The 18,691-nt window shown below is 39.2% G+C and overlaps 1 protein-coding gene across 1 annotated transcript in view; it reads right to left on the minus strand.

Annotated features, from left to right (window-relative positions):
• MICAL3 (microtubule associated monooxygenase, calponin and LIM domain containing 3) overlaps positions 1-18,691 on the minus strand; it is a gene marked incomplete at its 3' end in the record, with an annotated part of 82,208 nt that overhangs the window by 18,761 nt on the left and 44,756 nt on the right. Inside the window, exon 19 of the mRNA XM_009580858.1 lies at positions 2,006-2,201. Within this exon, the coding sequence (XP_009579153.1) occupies positions 2,006-2,201 (196 nt within the window). The remainder of the gene's footprint in view (positions 1-2,005; positions 2,202-18,691) is intronic.

Here is an 18,691-nt window from a genome sequence, read left to right on the forward strand (position 1 = left end):
TCAGACTTTTTCCCCCCCTTTTTTTGGGGGGGGGTTTCTGACACATATCATGGAGTGGGTAGCACTGACTAGAGGACACTCGATAGCTCCATCATCTAGAAAATTCTCCCTCTGATGTTTGGCCTGCACAGCCTTCTCAATGCTCTGAGTAAACTGCTTGCCATATTTGGATTTGGGACAGAAATTTTTCCAGGTGAAACTGAGAGGGAATTTGATGTATTTTCTCTTTCCTCTCTATGACAGAGTGTGAGTTGCCCACTAAACACTGCTTTTTGCATGCAAAATTGTACAATTCAGTCTATTATAGACAGAAATAGTCAGTTTAATACAGGTTAAGGGAAGTATGTAGGACAAAGGGAGCTAAATGTAGCACCCTACAAGAGGAAATCAAACTCGCTAACCTAATACTGTACTACCCTCAGTCTCCACAATCTCGCAAAATATCTCTTGGAGATGAACAACAACTTCATGCCAAAATGCCAAAACTCCACTTTTTTTAACTAACTCTTCTCCTCCTTTGGAAGTCTTCTGCCATTTACTGAGCGGGCCTACTGTGTCCTGATTTACTGAATCAAGACCAATAATAATAAAACCCCATACTAGTAAATTTTTTTAGAGCTAGAAACATGAAGGACTAAAAACCCCTCAATATCATTAATGCCTATACTGTCACAATTGATGTAATTCCTAGGCCTGAGCAGGGACCTAAAGGAAGGATGAGTGAAGCAAACAGAGTTTCCATCTCCCACAAATAGTCCCGTGATTATTCAACCAGAGCACTAGTTAAGATCTCAATTATGTAAAAATATCAAAATAGTATCTTCTAAAGAATTAGTATGTTAAGAAATTAATCAAAAAGTATTATTTAGGTTTCAGACAAAACAGCTGTACAAGATATTAGCAATTGTCAGGCACTTATATGAAAGCCACACCTTCATGAGTCCACATGTACACACTCTCTGTCAAGGCTGAGTTCAGGCTACTATAAGTTACTCCTTTCCAGATGCTGCATCTTCAAACTTATCTTATCAGATAAATAACAGATTCTGTACTACATTAATCCTGTAAGCATTTTAATGAACATTTTTATTCCTGCATTCTTCCCCACACCAATCCAATTCAATTTCACGTGTATAAATGTAGTAAAGAAATTTCTCATACAGCCCTATACCTGTAGGTAATGCATACATAGAATATGCTTGTAGGATCTAAGTCTCAGGAAACCAGTGACAGCATTTTCTGAGTTTATTTCAAGAAGACTACTGGACAGACTGAGAGCTGAAAAGGTAAGGGCTGTTATTGCGACAAAGAAAAGTACATGATTAGAAACCATATTAAGAGATAGAGACTCTGCAAAAAGTGTGTGATTGACTATAAAGTTCACAAGCATTCTTCATCAAGTGTTTTCTCTCAATGATTCTTGCAACAACTATTTCCAGTAGCTCCACCTGCCTATATTTGGATCCTGATGTGCTTATACATCATTTTGCAGATAAAAAGAAATTTGTGAAGGTACAATGTGCTTTTCAACAGCCATAACTATTACTTCAAATTACTATCTCTCAGGCATTGCATTAGCGTTCAATCAGGATTACATGTGTATCAAGCTTGAATCTTTAAACCAAAACTGTTTTTGAATTATAATGCAAAACATACAGAAAAGAAGTTAACTTTGGAACCCCCTCGCATTTGAATCCATGTTCTGTTTGCTCAAAAGACTCATTTGTCTTTGATACAATTTAAAAAAAAAAATTAAAAAAACGCCTTCCAACTTAGGACTGAATTTCATGGTATTATGGTACTATAGGTGTCTTCTACGAATGGTAATAAGCTATTTAGAAGAACAGACGCTACAAGACAAAATACCTGCGTAAATACACAGAACATTTTCAACAACTTTAGAAAGGGCAACCTGGTAAATAACATGTTAAAAAAAGCTATGGGAAAAGCAGGCAAAAGTCTGTTGGGATGAGTATAAAAAAGCTTATGGACAATGTGTGCTAACCTGCTGGGCACATCCTCTTCTGTTCCTTTGTCCAACACACTGCTCAGGTTATGCTCTGCTAGCGTCTCTTCAGGAACCTCTTCCAGTTCTTCTTCCCGCTGCAGTGACAGTCGGTAGTTCTCCAGCTCAATCCGCTCAGGCGTGCCACGCAACCGCTTAGCAAGGCTGGGCTCTTCCAGCCCATTTACATTAGAACCTAAAGAATAAGCCAGTGAATAAACAATAAATGCAACAGTTAGAACTGTTACTTTTTAAGGAAACTGAGCAATCGGGAGAAACAGGACATGAGGCAGAGGGAGGTAAATAAAGCGAGAGAATACCTTATGTCATTATCCTGTTCGCCACTACTGGCAGAACCTGCTGAGGAGCCAGACTGCAAAAGGGAACCTTAGTGGTTTTGGCTAATAGATGCTAAAAAGAATGTTAGATGTCCTAGCTGAGAGAGGAAATAAGGACATTTTAGCTGCAAAAACTAGAGCCGCAATGAAGCCTATGTAGTAAGTATTGGGGAGGGCCTGACCACAGACTGCATATATTCTATGAGTCAAAAGTAGGAATGCTATGGGGCAATCCTGCTGCATAATGTTAAAATTGTTACCAGTCAAGGTAGCTCTACAGAGTCAGAGAGCAAAAAAATATTACTACTACTTAAAGATGGGGAAGGAAGGGCATAAAAAAGGCCCACCTGGAGCAAGTTTTAAAACTTTTTATAGACTTCAATTCATTTGCTTTTTAACCAGACTTTGTGATGAAACGAACCACAGGGAAAAACCTAGGTGACGTTTGCAATCACAAATCCCATGAATCCCAGAAAATTGCAAGGACATATGAACCAGGCAGTTGCAGGAAATTATACAGGAGCTTCATTCACTGTGGCACTCAATGAATTAAATTCTAACCTGCATTGACCCATTTCTTTTTGAAATTCTAGTATTTTAGCTTAAATACCATGCCACTGTTTACCCTTACCCAGCTTACTATTTACAGAGCCCAATCTTTCCCAGCTTCTGTTTTGCTTTGCTAAACACGCCAAGCCTTCTCCTCATGAGATAAGCTCTTCAGTGTGCTCTTCAGTGTCCCCCAGGTCTCTGCACCTGTCCCAGTTTGGATTAATCTTTCCAGAACCTGCGTGATTAGAATTGAACACAGCTTTCCAGATGAGGCCTTATCAGCGTAACATACAGCCCTGCCAGAAATCTCTCATCTGACACACACTGAGAACACACTTGCCTATTTATACGCCACATAATACTGGTGGCTTTTATTTATTGACTGATATTCAGATCTTTCTCCTTCTCTACTTTCAACTGATAAGCACCTTGCTGGTAGCCAAAATTCTTAACACTTTCTTAGTGCATGACCCGGTACTTTCTACTATTACATTTCTATTTTTAATATTACAGCCTGCAACATCTTGCAGTTCTTAGTGTATGACATGCCTATCCTCCTCTGCATTGATGACGGTTTGAAATGTTGCCTCAGCAATTAATTTCATTAGCAGATTTTTTTTCCTTTTTTTTGCTAGTAACCTTAGTGAAAAGCATTACAAAGATCAGTCCCCAAATAATTTTTTGTGAAACTCCACAGTCTGTAGGTGACATCCAACCCCATTATTTCTTTTTTCAATAAAACCTCTAATCTCTCATTTAAGTCAACTTCTTAGCTACTCGACACTTCATGTACTACTGCCTCATTTTATCCACTTTAAATAATTATTTCCATGTGGCAACCTTCAGGTGCTTCACTGAAGTCCAGAGTGTTCAAATCCTCTCCATTTCCCTTATGGAGGTAATCAGTTACTTCGTCGATAAAAGCTGTCAGGCTAGTCCGGCATAGTCTTTGGTGAATCCATGTCACATTTTATACCACTTACCTTCATAAGGTCAAAGGACTTCACTTGCAGAACTAGCAGTCTTTAGTTATGCCTTTAAAGAAGGTGTTTTATCTACTGTTTAGATTAACTGATATGTACTTGTTCAGATCACCTTTTTTCTTTTTTTTTTTTTTTTTTTCTTTTCTTTTTAACTGTTTATCTGCAGGTCATACTTCTGTGACCCAGTGGTCCCATGGTATTACCCTGAATTAGATAGTCAAGGTTCCATCTTATTAGTAGGATAGCTTGATTTAATCACAAATTGTTACCACAAAGCTCACAATTTCATTGTACAATTCTTCCACTCTTCTGAGACAAAGACTATTTGGTCGAATTTTATTTCCACTCATTACAGTATAGCAATATTTAAATTTTGCTTCCAGCTTCATTGGGTTAATTTCCATTTCCAAATCTTGCTACACACTGACTTCTTTTGCTCCCATGTCCAATGCCATTGTCCCAACTGAAATTGGAGGCCAAGTATTCATCTGATGGCCTGACTACATGTAAAATTGCATTTTATGTCAGCCCCATCTTCACTGTGGATCCACTTCTGCTTTTCTTTACCTTGCTTTTTACCTAGATGCTTAAGGATACAGCTGTTTGCTTTCCTTTCCTTTGCAAAGTCTAACCCAGCATGAGCTTTGGCAACATCTACTTTATCCTCACGCGTTTTGATCTCCAAGACAGTTTTTGTTTTCTTTCTGCGTCCTTCACAGTTTCTCATTTTATTCCTGACAGCCTTTTTTCAGGGCAATTACTCACTCTGTACCGTCTTAGTCTTTCACACAAAACACATAGGCCTTGCCATAATTAGCGGCATTTATTTCCAACCCCTCTCCAGAAAGATAAAATCTCATAAAGACAACTGCCAGGAATGTTTTTCTCTCTTTCTTAGTATTATTGAACCCTTCTATGATGTGGGCAAGTGGTTGCTGTGCCCTCGGCTGGAGCTACAGGGCTTCTTTATGGTATAAACCACAGAAGCTTGCTCAGGTGGCAGGCAGGAACATTACCTTGCATTTCCAGGGATACTGTGGTCTCTACTGTTTCCTGCTGCTAAGCCTTACGTTGTGTTAGTATTTTTGAAGTTTAATGGAACTGGACTGCCTTTTCAGCTGGGATTCATGTCTCATTTCATTCTCTCTAGATGGTGATACCACCTAAGCCAAATCTATTTTTGCAATCCGTGTTACATTCCCCAACCCTGACTACACAGTAACAGGGGAACTGACCTGGAATATTGCTCTGCCACTTCTGGCTGACAGTGAAAAACTAAAGGACTCTGGGTAACGCAAGAACACCAAGGTGAGGGAAAATAAAGAAGGAATATACTAAATCATCATAAAACAAGAGTTCTTCTACTTGGAACTCTTTATACACAACAGACCCATCAGCTAGGCTCAGCTACTTCAACAGAAATATCTCTTCACAAACTGTTTTTAACCTGTTCTCTTCTGATGCATACCCCAACATAGCTGCAAAATCCACAAGCAGAAAAAAAGGATGACAACAAAAAGAACAAGAACTTTTTGTCTGTCTGACATCGTTTCACTCCTGTTGTTTTCTAACAATCTTAACGGGTTTTTGTCAGCCTTTTCAAAAAGAAAAAAAAAAAAATATAAAATCATTCTCATATAATTAAATGAAATGAACAGAGTGTTAAAAAAAAAAGATGCTTTTTTCAATGCTGCAATATCTGGGGTGGGGAGAAAGACTGGCAGCAATCACTCTAAGGTAAGAGAGGACTGAAAATCAAGCTGATGTTTATATGCATATCATGAACATATATGATCTTTTAGGTATGTTATTTGAAATACAAATCATCATCACCCTTCTCATCATGAAGACCCAGTATAACCGGTACATAGAGAATCAAACTGATTCTATCACAGCACAAACTCTAAGTGGGAGTAAGTGACTCAATGCAACTGTGTTAAAATAACTGAAGAGATGGAAAATCTGCCTAAACTTTAATGCAAAAGGATGTGGTCAAGCCAAGATGTCCTGTGAGCTTGACAAGTGCTCCGTTCCTCAAAATCTCAAAGAAGTGGGAGGGGCATTCCCAGCATTTTCTTTAATTAATTTATATATCCAGATACTTGAGATGCAGGATTGGTCACATCCCTCCACTTCACTTTGCAAAGAAAACAGCTCTACATCGGAGAACATGAGACAGAAACTCAACTGATTACCAGCTTCAGCAAGGGATTTCTAGGAGTGTTTGGATCATTTGGTCTACTTGGTCTATTGGTTTTGTTTTTAAAAGGTGCCATGAAGACTTATCTGGCTAGCTGCAAAGCCATTGTCAAACTTGTTACCAAACGTGAAACAGAAGAAATGCTACAGGTAGCCAACTTTCTGCACCATGAAGCCATCAACTATCAGAAGGAAAAGCATTACAGTTCACAAACCTACTTAAGGGATGAAAGTAAGTGTGAGATACAGGTATTGTTAACATAATAAGATGATGAACAATTTGCTCACATTATGTTATAAAGTTCACACCAACTCATTTGAAGCTACAATAAGAAACTATAGATAGGAACAATGAAATTTGAAGCTTTCCTGCCCTCATTTCCTCCTATATGTTATATGTATGGGCAAGGTCTATACCAACGCAGTTCTTGTAGACACTAAAGCTTATTCGCTAATGTTCCTCTAGAGGGGAAAGGTGCTTCTCTTAAATCATTATGTTGTATTCCTCAGACTGTTTGTACCTTGCTGGTGGGATAGTTCCAGAGTGCACTCATTATCCATTCTACCTTGTCCGTGCATCTGGGCCCAGAGAGCCAAAAGTCTGCAACTAATCACAACTGAAACAAAAGAGGCTGATGAGGCTGCATTTGCCAGAAAAAAAAGCTATGTTACCAGCCAGAGTGGGGAGCTACCTGAAAGCCAAGAGCAGCTTCTCATGCAATCAACTGATCAGTTAAAAATCCACAAACATCCAAAATAGGACACATTTTAAAATCTGATTCTTTATTTTGGAAGAGTCAGTGGGCCATGAACATTACATAGATCATCTGAAGGGAACTGTTTTTCTTAACAGGACAGGCTGCTTGGCTGTTGCATGAAAGCTGCCAGAGTCCTTTATTTATCTCAGCCTTGACACAGCCTGCCTCCTGTAAAGATAATCGTATGATCAGAGATAACATTCCTACACTGAACCAAAAAGAATGTGTCCTATTCCGGTAACTGGAAATTACTGGAAGGCTTGAGAAGCTCCTCTTGAAAGCAGATCCCATCTCAATTTTCCCCCAGTACTACCTTGTTCTGTAAAATCTACAGATTATTCTCATGAGCTAGATGAAATCACAGAATCATAGAATAGTTTGGGTTGGAAGGGACCTTTAAAGGTCATCTAGTCCAAATCCCTGCCATGAGCAGGGACATCTGCAACTAGATCAGGTTGCTCAGAGCCCTGTCCAACCTGACCTTGAATGTTCCCAGGGATGGGGCATCTACCACCTCTCTGGGCAAACTGTGCCAGTGTTTCACCACCCTCATTGTAAAAAATTTCTTCCTTATATCTAGTCTAAATCTACTCTCTTTTAGTTTAAAACCATCACCCCTTGTCCTATCCCAACAGGCCCTACTAACAAGTTTGTCCCCATCTTTCTTATAAGCCCCCTTTAAGTACTGAAAGGCCACAATAAGGTCTCCCCAAAGCATTATCTTCTCCAGGCTGAATAACCCAAACTCTCTCAGCCTTTCTTCATAGGAGAGGTGTTCCATCCCCCTGATCATTTTTGTGGCCCTCCTCTGGACCCACTCCAACAGGTCCATGTCTTTCTCGTGCTGAGGGCTCCAGAGCTGGACGCAGGACTCCAGGTGGGGTCTCACCAGAGCAGAGTAGAGGGGCAGAATCACCTCCCTTGACCTGCTGGCCACGCTTCTTTTGATGCAGCCCAGGATACGGCTGAGCTGCGAGTGCACATTGCCAGCTCATGTCCAGCTTTTCATCCACCAATCTTGCCCAGGTTACTCCCTGACATAACATTTGCTGAAGATGCAGGAGAAAACTGGGAATCTGAGGACCATTAATCCTCCCCAAAGGGAAACTACCTGCCTATTTTACCATAATTTATTTTTCATTAATCATACAATACCTCTAGACATCCTTTTCTTAGTCAAATCTGTTAAGATTGCAAGCTAAGTTAAATGTCATCTCTTGTGAAGTGTGGGTCTAGTATTTTGCACAGACTCAGCTGTGGCCTTGGGGAGTTACAGAAATTCAAATAAAGGAACACATGCAAAAGGGGGAAGGAATTAATACATTTCTCAGGAAAATCATCATTCTGGATTTCTCAAATCTTGTGCTTTTAGGATAATGTGAAACACTGTTACCTGTTTGTTTTCACTCGTCTTTTCCAAACTCTTCAATTACTTTTACCTCCACACAATTTTTGAGAACACAACCATGTCACATAAAACAACTCCTATAGAAACAGCAGCATATTGCATATGACAAAGTACAGAGATGGAAGATGGGAACTTTGCTGTGGGAGTTTAAAAGTGATGCAGTGAGCTGTGAGTCAGAAATGCTGAAAGTCCTCAGATTCCGTTGCCATTAATTTCTAAGAAATATATTTTGGGGTAAAGTTTCTGAAGTATGCTTGCTGTTCAGCAAACATTATCGCTGAGGTATAGAGAAGGCAGCAAACAAGATCCAGCACCATTTTTAAGCTTCTCATTTTTCATCTGTGTTAATGTCAGATTGAGTTTCACAGTTTTTTCCCCAGAAGTTTCACCCTCACCCACTTCAATTCCATTAACTGCCTCTTTGTATTCCAACTCCACTTCTCATCCAAGGGCCTCAAAATGTTTTACAACTATTAGCATATTAAAACAAACCTATTTTGGAAGTAGGTAAGTACTGTAGAGGCATTGCAAAGTCCAGACACAGAGATTAAATACCAGCAAGACAGCCTCACAACAGACTAGTTGCAGTGCCAGAAACAGGATCCAGAATGCCCAACTCCAACCCCTTCACTCTCAACTTCACTTTAAATCAAGACAAAACACTTCTAAGTAGGAAAGGGACTAAAATATGTCGGATTTTAAGCATAATGACTACATGGTTTACATGAGCAGGTTAAGCAACGGCACCTCCTATGGGATGCTCACTGCACTCAGCACAGTGTGTACAAAAAAAAGAAATCTTAGTACCGAGGCCCGTTGTTGGATGCTGCACGTATTGAAACAGTAAGTCAACTAAGACATTCCATTTAAATAAGTGCAACTGATTTCTTCTGAGACGTAGCCAGAAATCCTTTCCTTAATCCTCTCCACAATTAGTATCTAGCCACTGTTAACAATTTTTTGGAATGGATTTGAATGGATTTTTTAAGGGTTAGGAAGAAGTTTAAGGTTTTAAACCTAGATTCATCCACCCTTTATTTTCTCTTTTAAGAAATGTCTTCAGGAAACCACTGGAAAGAGCCCAGCAGATCTGGTGAATTCTTGTCACTGCTTGTTCACACAGCCTCACATCACATACTGCAGAACTGCACACATCCTGGCAGGATTCCCTGAATTTTGACAAGCACATCCTCAAAGCCAAAAGGGGTAATATAACCTGCTCAAATAGAAACAAGAATGCATTTATTCGAACGTAAATACTTAATAGTCATCAAATGTCAATGTTATTTTGATATAATGCCTCAACTTTCTCTCTTACTATCCTAGGGTATTCCCAAGCCCTCAGGGAGCCTGAATTACTCAGCTGTATTGAGAAGCCACGAAACCTTGAATTTTCTGAAATCTGTGTTTCCAGTTTGATCCATAACACGTTCTGCTAAACACAAAAGCCCTGAATTCAAAGAGGACAGTATGATAAGAAAAACAAAGTCTATTCAAAAGCAAGATATCCAGAGTGTCCGTGCATAGGATTCAAAATGAGCTCAAACCTGAAGATGGCCCCAATGAAATTCTTCTGTAATGCACACTTATCAATTGTAACAATAAATAGTAACTAACTAAGATTTCTAGAAGATATGCTCTACTGAGTCAAAGCTCTTGGATTTTGATATGGGAATTGTACATATGGAAACTGTCTTATGCAGGTTGGACTTGGATCAATACAACTGTCCTTAAACTGACATTTAAAATCTAGGGAACTAAGGAGCAGACACAGAGCAGAAGAGCAGCTTTTTCTAGCCTACCAGAACAAAAAGGGTTTTGCCACTGAGCAACCAACATGCTCAAGACCAGTACTACCATGTCAAAGCTCAGTGCTCAAACTGTCAGTCAAGCAATTCTTCCTAGCAATCAGAGAACAACACAGACAAATGGGGAGATTAAGCTGTACAGACAGAAAGGTGTTTTGTCTAAATATCCTCTGATGCAGAAGTACCCAGCAGAGGGTTATTAAAGAACCCACACTACTTCCAGTGCTGACCAGGAAGTTTTATAGCATTACTTGATTCAATAGCACACAGCACGTGAAATAAAAATCAGTGAGACTCCTGTCGATATCCACTGGTTCACCTAAGCAATAGGGGGCAGAGGAGGCCCCAAGATCCCCCAAACCATTATAATGCGTATGGGAATAACTGACAGCTAAAATATCAAGGGATTCTGAAACAGATACCCCAGAAACAAACATATGAAGATGTAAGTCCTCCTCCACGCATTCCACAACCTCCAGCTAGAATTAAGTTCTTCATATCTCAGATACTGCCAGTAAATGTGGAAGCCCCTTCTTCTTCATAATTATGAAAGTGAGTTGGACTGACTACTGAATGAAATTAGTAACTTACATGTTTATCTTATGGATGTTGCAATGTTTTCTCCGCCCCCACACTATTTTGGTTAAAATAGACTTTTAGAATTGTCAAAACAGACACTGACAAAACATTGCTTCCTACAACATCAGTAGGGCAAAGCCTAGAAACAGCTATCAATTTGATTGATCTGACCTTTCTTTGTTTTTAGTGGAAGCAATCAGAAGTGAATATAATTAACCAGTTTTATTTCAAGGTCATCTGTAATTTATATTTGTATCTTGAAAACAAATCAAAATTCATCTGCAACTTACACTATAAAGTTACGTTTGAGAAATAGATGGTGTTTTTCATATGTGGATGTGTGAAGTAGTAATATTACGTAATGAAAGTTCAAAGCTCAGTATATGGTTTAACAATACAGAAAAGCTGTCTTCATTACAGCAGAGGTTTAGAATAATCCAGGAATATAGCTATTTTTGACTCCTGGAAAGAGACCAGTGTTGTGTAGCTGGTGGGTGGAGAAAAGAAACAGGGGAAAGGAGGTATTACGTCACCTAATCCAAGCCCCAGGGAACACTGCTAAGCTTGATTCTCCTTACTGCACCTTTTCTGGCAGAAAATCTTAACATTTGTAGAGATTTCACTTTTACTGCTGCTCAAACAGGTTTCCAGTACTAGAGGTATAAAATCCCCACATCAATTCATATTAAGTCTGTTCTTATTGGTGTGTCTATTACTCAGGAATATTGGTAAGTCAGTAACATATTGCCTACCATTTTCCATTTTATTGGTATCATATACGATGTCTGAGCTCTCTCCAGTATTTTGATCGGCTCTAGCATATGTTGCCTGGCCTTGTTTCCATTTCCTGAAAGAAGCTGAGTGTGGGAAGGCTGAAGAGCACTAAAGGATAATCTGGCTAAAGATAACATTACTTTGCAGGTGTAAATTTTGTCCTGGAAGCTATTAAAGATACATTACGTCAAAGAACCACCTGGGATGAGGCACATCCAGGGACTGGCGGGGAGAAAAAGGAAAGGCGAGAAAGGCCACACTATATTTTAAAACCACCATGACCTTGACTCATGAGGTTTTACCCTTTTTTAAGTGAAGTACTCTCTTTGTTTTAAGTAACTTGGAAATTAACGTTTAAGAGTGATTGTCCAGTTATAATCCAGAGTAACCCCTTTTATGTTGTTAGACAGAAAGCCTCTGCTATCTTCTTTACTACATAAGACTTCGTATAGTTTATTCATTGTGGCATCTATTTCTTGCCACTTGTACGTAGCAGCTCTCCGGAACCTCTCATTTCACTGGGAGGGATCAGACAGGTGATTCCCACTGTGCAAATAACACAAAGCTGAACCAAGGACATTTCCATCTAAAAGTAGTAGTGGAATCTATCAATATAAATATTGCCTACTTTTTATAGAAACTGGTACTTCCAATTCCACCTCGGATAGTGGATGATGTTTTGATCATTAAAGAAAACCAATCAGGAACTAGAAATTTTATCATACATAATAAAAAAAAGTGTGGAATATCAAATGTTTTCCGTTTCCTGTTCAAACCGTGATCAGATTCAAAACGTAGCTTTCAAACGGATATCTTCTTTCAACTACTGAGCTAATAACCACTCTCTCTTCTGTTCCAATGTACTACAGATTTCCCTAATTACTGGATCTTAGAATATATTTAGATACTAACCATGTCCTTACTTAATTTTTATCATCTGTGTCAAGATTATGAAGTGCTGCAAATGCAACAGGCTGAAATCTGAGGCTGGCAGTTACAGGAAAATATTCTGGGGAATACTTGCCCTAAGTATATGGAGCTCCATATACTCCAAAAAGCATCGACATCTGCTCCCTCATTCTGTTGCGTACTTTTCTATTATCTACACTTATCCCATATGCTCTTGTATAACTTATAAAGCAACTGAATATTCCAAGCAATCCACAGCTTCACACCTTAGTGGGAGTTTTTCTGAAACTAAGAAAATTCTTGTATATAGGTACATCACTAGGTATATTCAAAATCTGCCCCAGTGCCGAAAAGAAAGCTTCCAAAAGGCACATTAGTGATTAAAGATAACTTACGCATCAGTTCTGATGTTTTAAATCACTGAGTTACCCAACCCTGAAAGTATTTGAAACATCTCTTGGGTAAAAAAGTCCTATTTTTAAACACTTCTACCCGCAAGCCATCAGATAAACTTCTATAACAGCAGAAAGGACAGTTATGAAATTTTCCTAAAAAAGAAAACACAGCCTTCAGGGATGACAGCAAACATGAGAAATGTCAGACTAAACATACATTTTTGAGAGAAGATGTAAGGAACTAAACAGAGCATAGAAGTGCCATATCATCCTTAAAGAGCATCTGCCCAGTTCTGTTTGGAAAGCCCAAGCTAAGCTCTACATCGCGAGGAGCAGCTCAGCAACGGCTACTCCACATTCCTCCATAAACACACTTCATAGAAGCAGGAGAATAGGTTCAATGTTGACTCTGGTGTATCTATTCCTTCCCCTCAGATTACTTCTATTTGCTTTTTTTTTTTAAATGTTTGGTTTTCTCTCCTTGTTTCTCCTTGTATTTTAAGATATATTACCAACTACATACCTTAATGTATTATGCTGCTGATCACAAGCAGGTGATAAAACTATCACTGGCTTGTTTTAATTGGCTTAGAGGTGAACAGATACTTATTAATTCATTTTATGATTTTAAAAGTACCTTACACCTTCTCATCACTGTTACAGAACAACATTAGAGGAAAAGATCTGTATGAAACAGTTACTCTGCTTTCTACCATATCAGATGGAGAAGTGTAATACGTCTAAAATGTGAAACAACTTGTACGCAGCAGGCTTTCTACACTACCCTAGCGGTGCGTACTGCAAAGGAGATGGTCTATGCCAACATGCCTCTTGGAAAAACTGCTACCAAAGCAAGCTGCTTTGGGATGCATAGCAGAAAACATCTTAGTACTCCCTAAAGCTCAAATCTTAGAATGAAGTTTCCAAACCCCTGTAAAAGCTAATTCAGTCCATCTTCAGTGGAAGTCATCTGTTTTTTGAGGAAACAAAACATCCACATTGCCCACAGACTTTTGTGCATTTGTGAATGGCTCAGTACCTCAAGGTTTTGAAATTATTTACATAAGTAATTATGATACCTTGTTTCTAAAAACTGTCTTTAATATATTACTATTTATACAGTAAATTTCAGTACTTCTATTTCAGTTCTGGGATAAATAGTTGGATGTCAGCAGCCACATAAGATTTTCTGTGGATAATCTCTTTTTGAGGACATTAAGTGAGGATCTTAACTGCAAAAAAGTACATGATACCTCATTTTCCATAAGATGAAGACAATATTTAATCTATTTACCAAGTTCTACAAGTCCTAGATAATGTTAGAGACCCTCAGAAGTGACAGATGCAGTGGAAAGACCAATCTGTGTAATTCAAGATCTCAGGATAACATATTCAGAAAAATGAATGTGTTCTCTTTACAGAACTATAGGCAAAGAAGCACGTATGCTTAGCAAGAACATGGCCCGGCCCAAATTGTCTACTTTTCTTCCTCATTTTCAGGTCATTTTATTTGCACAACAAAGGTTAAAAAGAACGATATTTGACCTAGTGTGTTACTTGGGGCTTTATTTACAGAATAAAGTTTCCTCTAGAGTAAATAATTTTAAGTGTCTTAGGTTGGAATGGGAGCGAGGAGGAAGGGTGGCAGTGAAGGGAAGAATGCTTGAAAAAGGTTCAGTTTTGTTTCACAAACAAAACTAGAATGCCTTTAACAAAAAGTGCCTTTTGAGTGCCAGGGCCATGGAAGGAGTTCCCTGGCAGCACCCCTCTCCCATCCAGTGGGCTGGACAAGAGCTCAACTTTTCCCATGGGCATTAGTAAGAGAACACCAGAAGCCATGAGACCAGAGAAGAACCACAGGCACAGAAACAGAAAGTGTGAGGCATCTGTGTAGACTTCAAGGAGAATGAAGTGAGAGTGCCTGGAAGCTCTCCCATCACACAAATACTTGGTTTCTCCAAGTTTTAGCTGAAAACAATGTCTCCTATACTGATACAGCAAGGAAGTCTGACCTAACCTCTGATGGGGATGAGCTCAGGAAATGTACCTCCCTTCATCCTTTTCTTTTTTTTTCTTTAATTCATGAAGCAAACATTTGATTTCTGAAGAGCATATATGTAGCTGCAAATTTAATAGGTTTCCTGATACAGAACAGTGGAGGCTGCTCTAGTGGTGCATCACAATGACATTTCTAGTTCAGGCACCAGCACATGAAGTTTTACACTGAATGCTGATGGCTCCTTCTCAGAACTGAAGGCCCATTTTAGCCTCAAAATCAGGACTACTGATCACAGTAAAGAAAAATAAAAGGCAATTTCAAAAGCATAAAGTGATTACTTTCCTCCAAAGAAGGAACTCTTATGTATAACAGAATTCGTTTACGGTTGCAGTTCTGTGAGCTACCATTTAAACGTAACTACTCTGGCCAAATAAACCCAAAAGAGAAGACATACTGTTCACAATTAGACTCTCCAAAGTTGTCTGCTATTACAAGTTTTCAGTTGCCAATGGCGCAGTAGGAAGCATGAGAAGCATGCGAGAAAAGACACAGAATGAGTCCCTAATGTAGCCTAATCCAATATATCTTTGAGAACAGGAAAATGTAGCTCAAAACTATGATCCAGCTCCATCTGTTTGTCATGGTGAGAACATTACAGACTAGTCTCCTGATGGTCTTGAGGAATGGAGGTCATCTCCTCATGTGTCATTCTCCTGAGAGCAGACAACTGTCCAGCCAGAACATAAGACACAGGACTTAGCTACAAGGCTCCGTATTTACTCATTTTCTGCCTTTCCATCACACCAAAACATCCCATCCTCACAGCTGCTGCTATACCAACAAGAGGAACCAAATCCTGCCAAGATGCTTACCTGTCACACCATGTGTAAAGGCTATGCCTCCCTGCTCCCAGTCGCGGACTTGCACTCGCCCATGTTCCTCCTCTCCCCTCACATGTGAGTGTCACTGCCTTGCTTACAGAGTGCGACAAAGATCTCTGGCCTGCAGCAAGGCACACAAAACTACCTCCCAAATGGACCAAAATCAGTGAAGCCACAACACTGACAGCGCATCTATCCAAAGCCGGCTTTGCCAAAGCAGTAGAATATTGAGTACAGGGGGTCCTTAGCAGGTTTTCCACAGCAGTATGTCATGCTGTCTGTGCAGTGTATGCCCTGCACTCCGAGCAAACCACAACACAACAGCAAAATTTAAAAAAAACACAATACAGAAGAAGCCTGAAAAGCAGTACTTTGCAGTGACAGACGGCACGTGCCACAGAGCTCCCCAAAATGTCTTTTGCATTTGAGCTGGCCAGATCTATTTATTTCATTCTCCCCCAACTCTGTATCCCCTGCAGCATCCCTCACCTGGAGCCACTGGAGGGAGAAGGGGGATGACAAAGAAAAACTCAGAAACCTGAAGTTTGTTTGGAATTTATTCCCTTGAACATTTCACACAGTTGAACAAATAATGTCTTGATTTCACAGCAACAGGAAAACCATGTGTTACATAATTCAAAGAGACACACACCCAAAACAAAAACAGGTTAAAAACAACTGCATAAATCAAAATCTTCAAAGAGGCTATACAATGGAGACATGAAGCCTTTCTGAGCACTAATCGTCTCACTTGAACATTATCTGTCACCAAGCTTATTTTATGCACACCCCTTCCTTTCCTCTGAGGGAAACAATCTCAAAATGGCCATTTCTCGGATTCCACTTTTCAAAAAACCCAGACATTTTAATTCTGCAATTCAAAAAAATCAAACTCCTTCATACAAACTTGATACTATTTTTCTAAGACATGAAAACATTCAATGAAGCTCTTGAAGTGCCCAGAAAAATTCATATCACCCTTCAGAATATACACATACAAACAAATATTCCAGTGGCACAAGTTTACAGGTCTGAAAGCTAGAGAGAAAGGTGGAATCGGGAGCCCAGTTACTCCCAAGAAAAAGTGTTCTTAGCAGGATCCAGCCATGAGCATAAACTCAGCACATTGCTATTTTGTATATCCTTCCTCGGTCCCCAAAACTTTTTTCAGGATTTTTCAGTGAAAGTCTATCAGGTCAGCTGCATCTCCCCTCTTTAGAACAAATAACCTTTCCATCATGCCTTTGCCTTTCCAAATTTTCTGGGCTTCAAATTGCTGGTCCTTTAGCATTCTCCTTTCCTTTACACCAAAGCCACCCAAATCCTGATAAGAACACTGACAAGGAACATGATGGACTGGGAACAGTCAAGCATTTATCCTAACAGAGATTCCTGGCTTGCTATTAAGCGATGATTCACTGGGCACTGAACCTTGGTCCTAATTGGCCAACCCACACGCTCTCCTCAGCTTCCAAAAATACAGGGTCTGGTTCTTAAGTTTATATTTTAAATGTTCCAGCAGAGAGAAATAAATCTTGCATCAGATCTCTTTGGAGTTGTATGAAACCCCATAAAAGGGTTCAGTATCATGTGCCATGTCCTGCAAAACACACCACCACGACTCCTCCAAACAGAACAGACAACATTCAAGGCACAGTAGTAGAGGAATTATCTTTCCTCCCAATTTAGTGGTGCATCCTGAAATATGGATATACTTCTTTTTTTCTTTTTTTTTTTTTTTTTGGGGGGGGGAGGGGGATATGGATGTGTTTGTAAATGCACAGTTCAGTGGTTTAAAATGAAGGCACCACAAACAGAACACGATGTCACAGAATTCATTTGCTACTATCTTTTGTAATTTAATGTTTAAAACAGACAAATTAAAACAAGAACAAAAACCAAATGTGAATAATAGTGAAAAGAAGTGACCAACTGGAGGATTTCATGAAGATGTGTTTGTCTGCACAAGCAAACAGTATTGCTTCAAGCTGAATAATTTTCACAAGTAATGTGAATGTTCAATGTATACAGAACCATAGAGGCAATGTTTATGAACAAGAAGCTTATTTATGTACAGAAATATATATAAAATGTATTCGTACTTCGTTAGACACAGAAGTAGAATTGTGTGCAAATAATATTGGGTGCATTCATAAAGATTCATTAAAATTGTACAGACAGTTAAGATCCTTTTCAAAATGTGGCTCAGATAATTTACTTCAAAGGGCATGCCATTTAGAGGAAGCAGCCACCTTTCTCTAGCTCTCAAAGTCAGCAAAACAACTTCCTCATGTAAGGTCCAGCTTTGCTTGCTATAAACAACAGATTACTTGTTTAAGAGCCTACTGTGAAGGGCTTTGCTCAGAACATTGCTCCCTAAAAATACTTAAGGCACATCCATAGGAGGATTTTTAACTTTTCATATTGCATACCTATATCATATACACTATTATTTTTGCGACTTTAAAGCAGGAAACCTAGCGCCTCTATTTTGTATTGCATTTTTCAGTTTTGCATACTATGGCTTATATGTGGCTTCTTAAATCTTTCCAGGTCAAGTAACTACTGCAAAGATCTCATGACTCGCCTTTTATTGATGTACGTTTTGAAGTATGAGTTTCCCTAGCAGGTTTTTCCTTTATGAATTCCCTATTGCTGATAGGGACAGAAATGTATTCCTGTGAGAACACAAGCCTGATGTGGGAAACATCTTACAACAAAACGTCACTGGCTAAAGTCACCCCAAGGATTATTACCATAAAGCTGACAGGGGTAAAGACTGTTCCAAGTCCATCTGTCAAGAAAGAGCTGAAAGTTCAGAAATATGTTCTTACAGACCTTTAGAACAAACAGAAAAACAGCATTTGCATTAAAAGCACATTAAAACCATATAAAGTACTGTAAATAATATTCAAAAAAATTCAAGACACAGCAGTTACAGATTACCAAAGGGAGAGACAGTTGAAAAGCAAAGTTGTTTTTTTTTCTCTTGGCAATAGCAGCAATTTTGGCACAAAGGCAAATGCAGAAGATAAGAGAAAAACAGGCAGACAGGGTACAGAGAAAGGTTACAGAATCTACGACAAGCATGCCACAGTTCAGC

The sequence above is a fragment of the Fulmarus glacialis genome, unplaced genomic scaffold (genome assembly GCF_000690835.1).
Source record: "Fulmarus glacialis isolate BGI_N327 unplaced genomic scaffold, ASM69083v1 scaffold32050, whole genome shotgun sequence".
Taxonomy (NCBI): Eukaryota; Metazoa; Chordata; class Aves; order Procellariiformes; family Procellariidae; genus Fulmarus; species Fulmarus glacialis.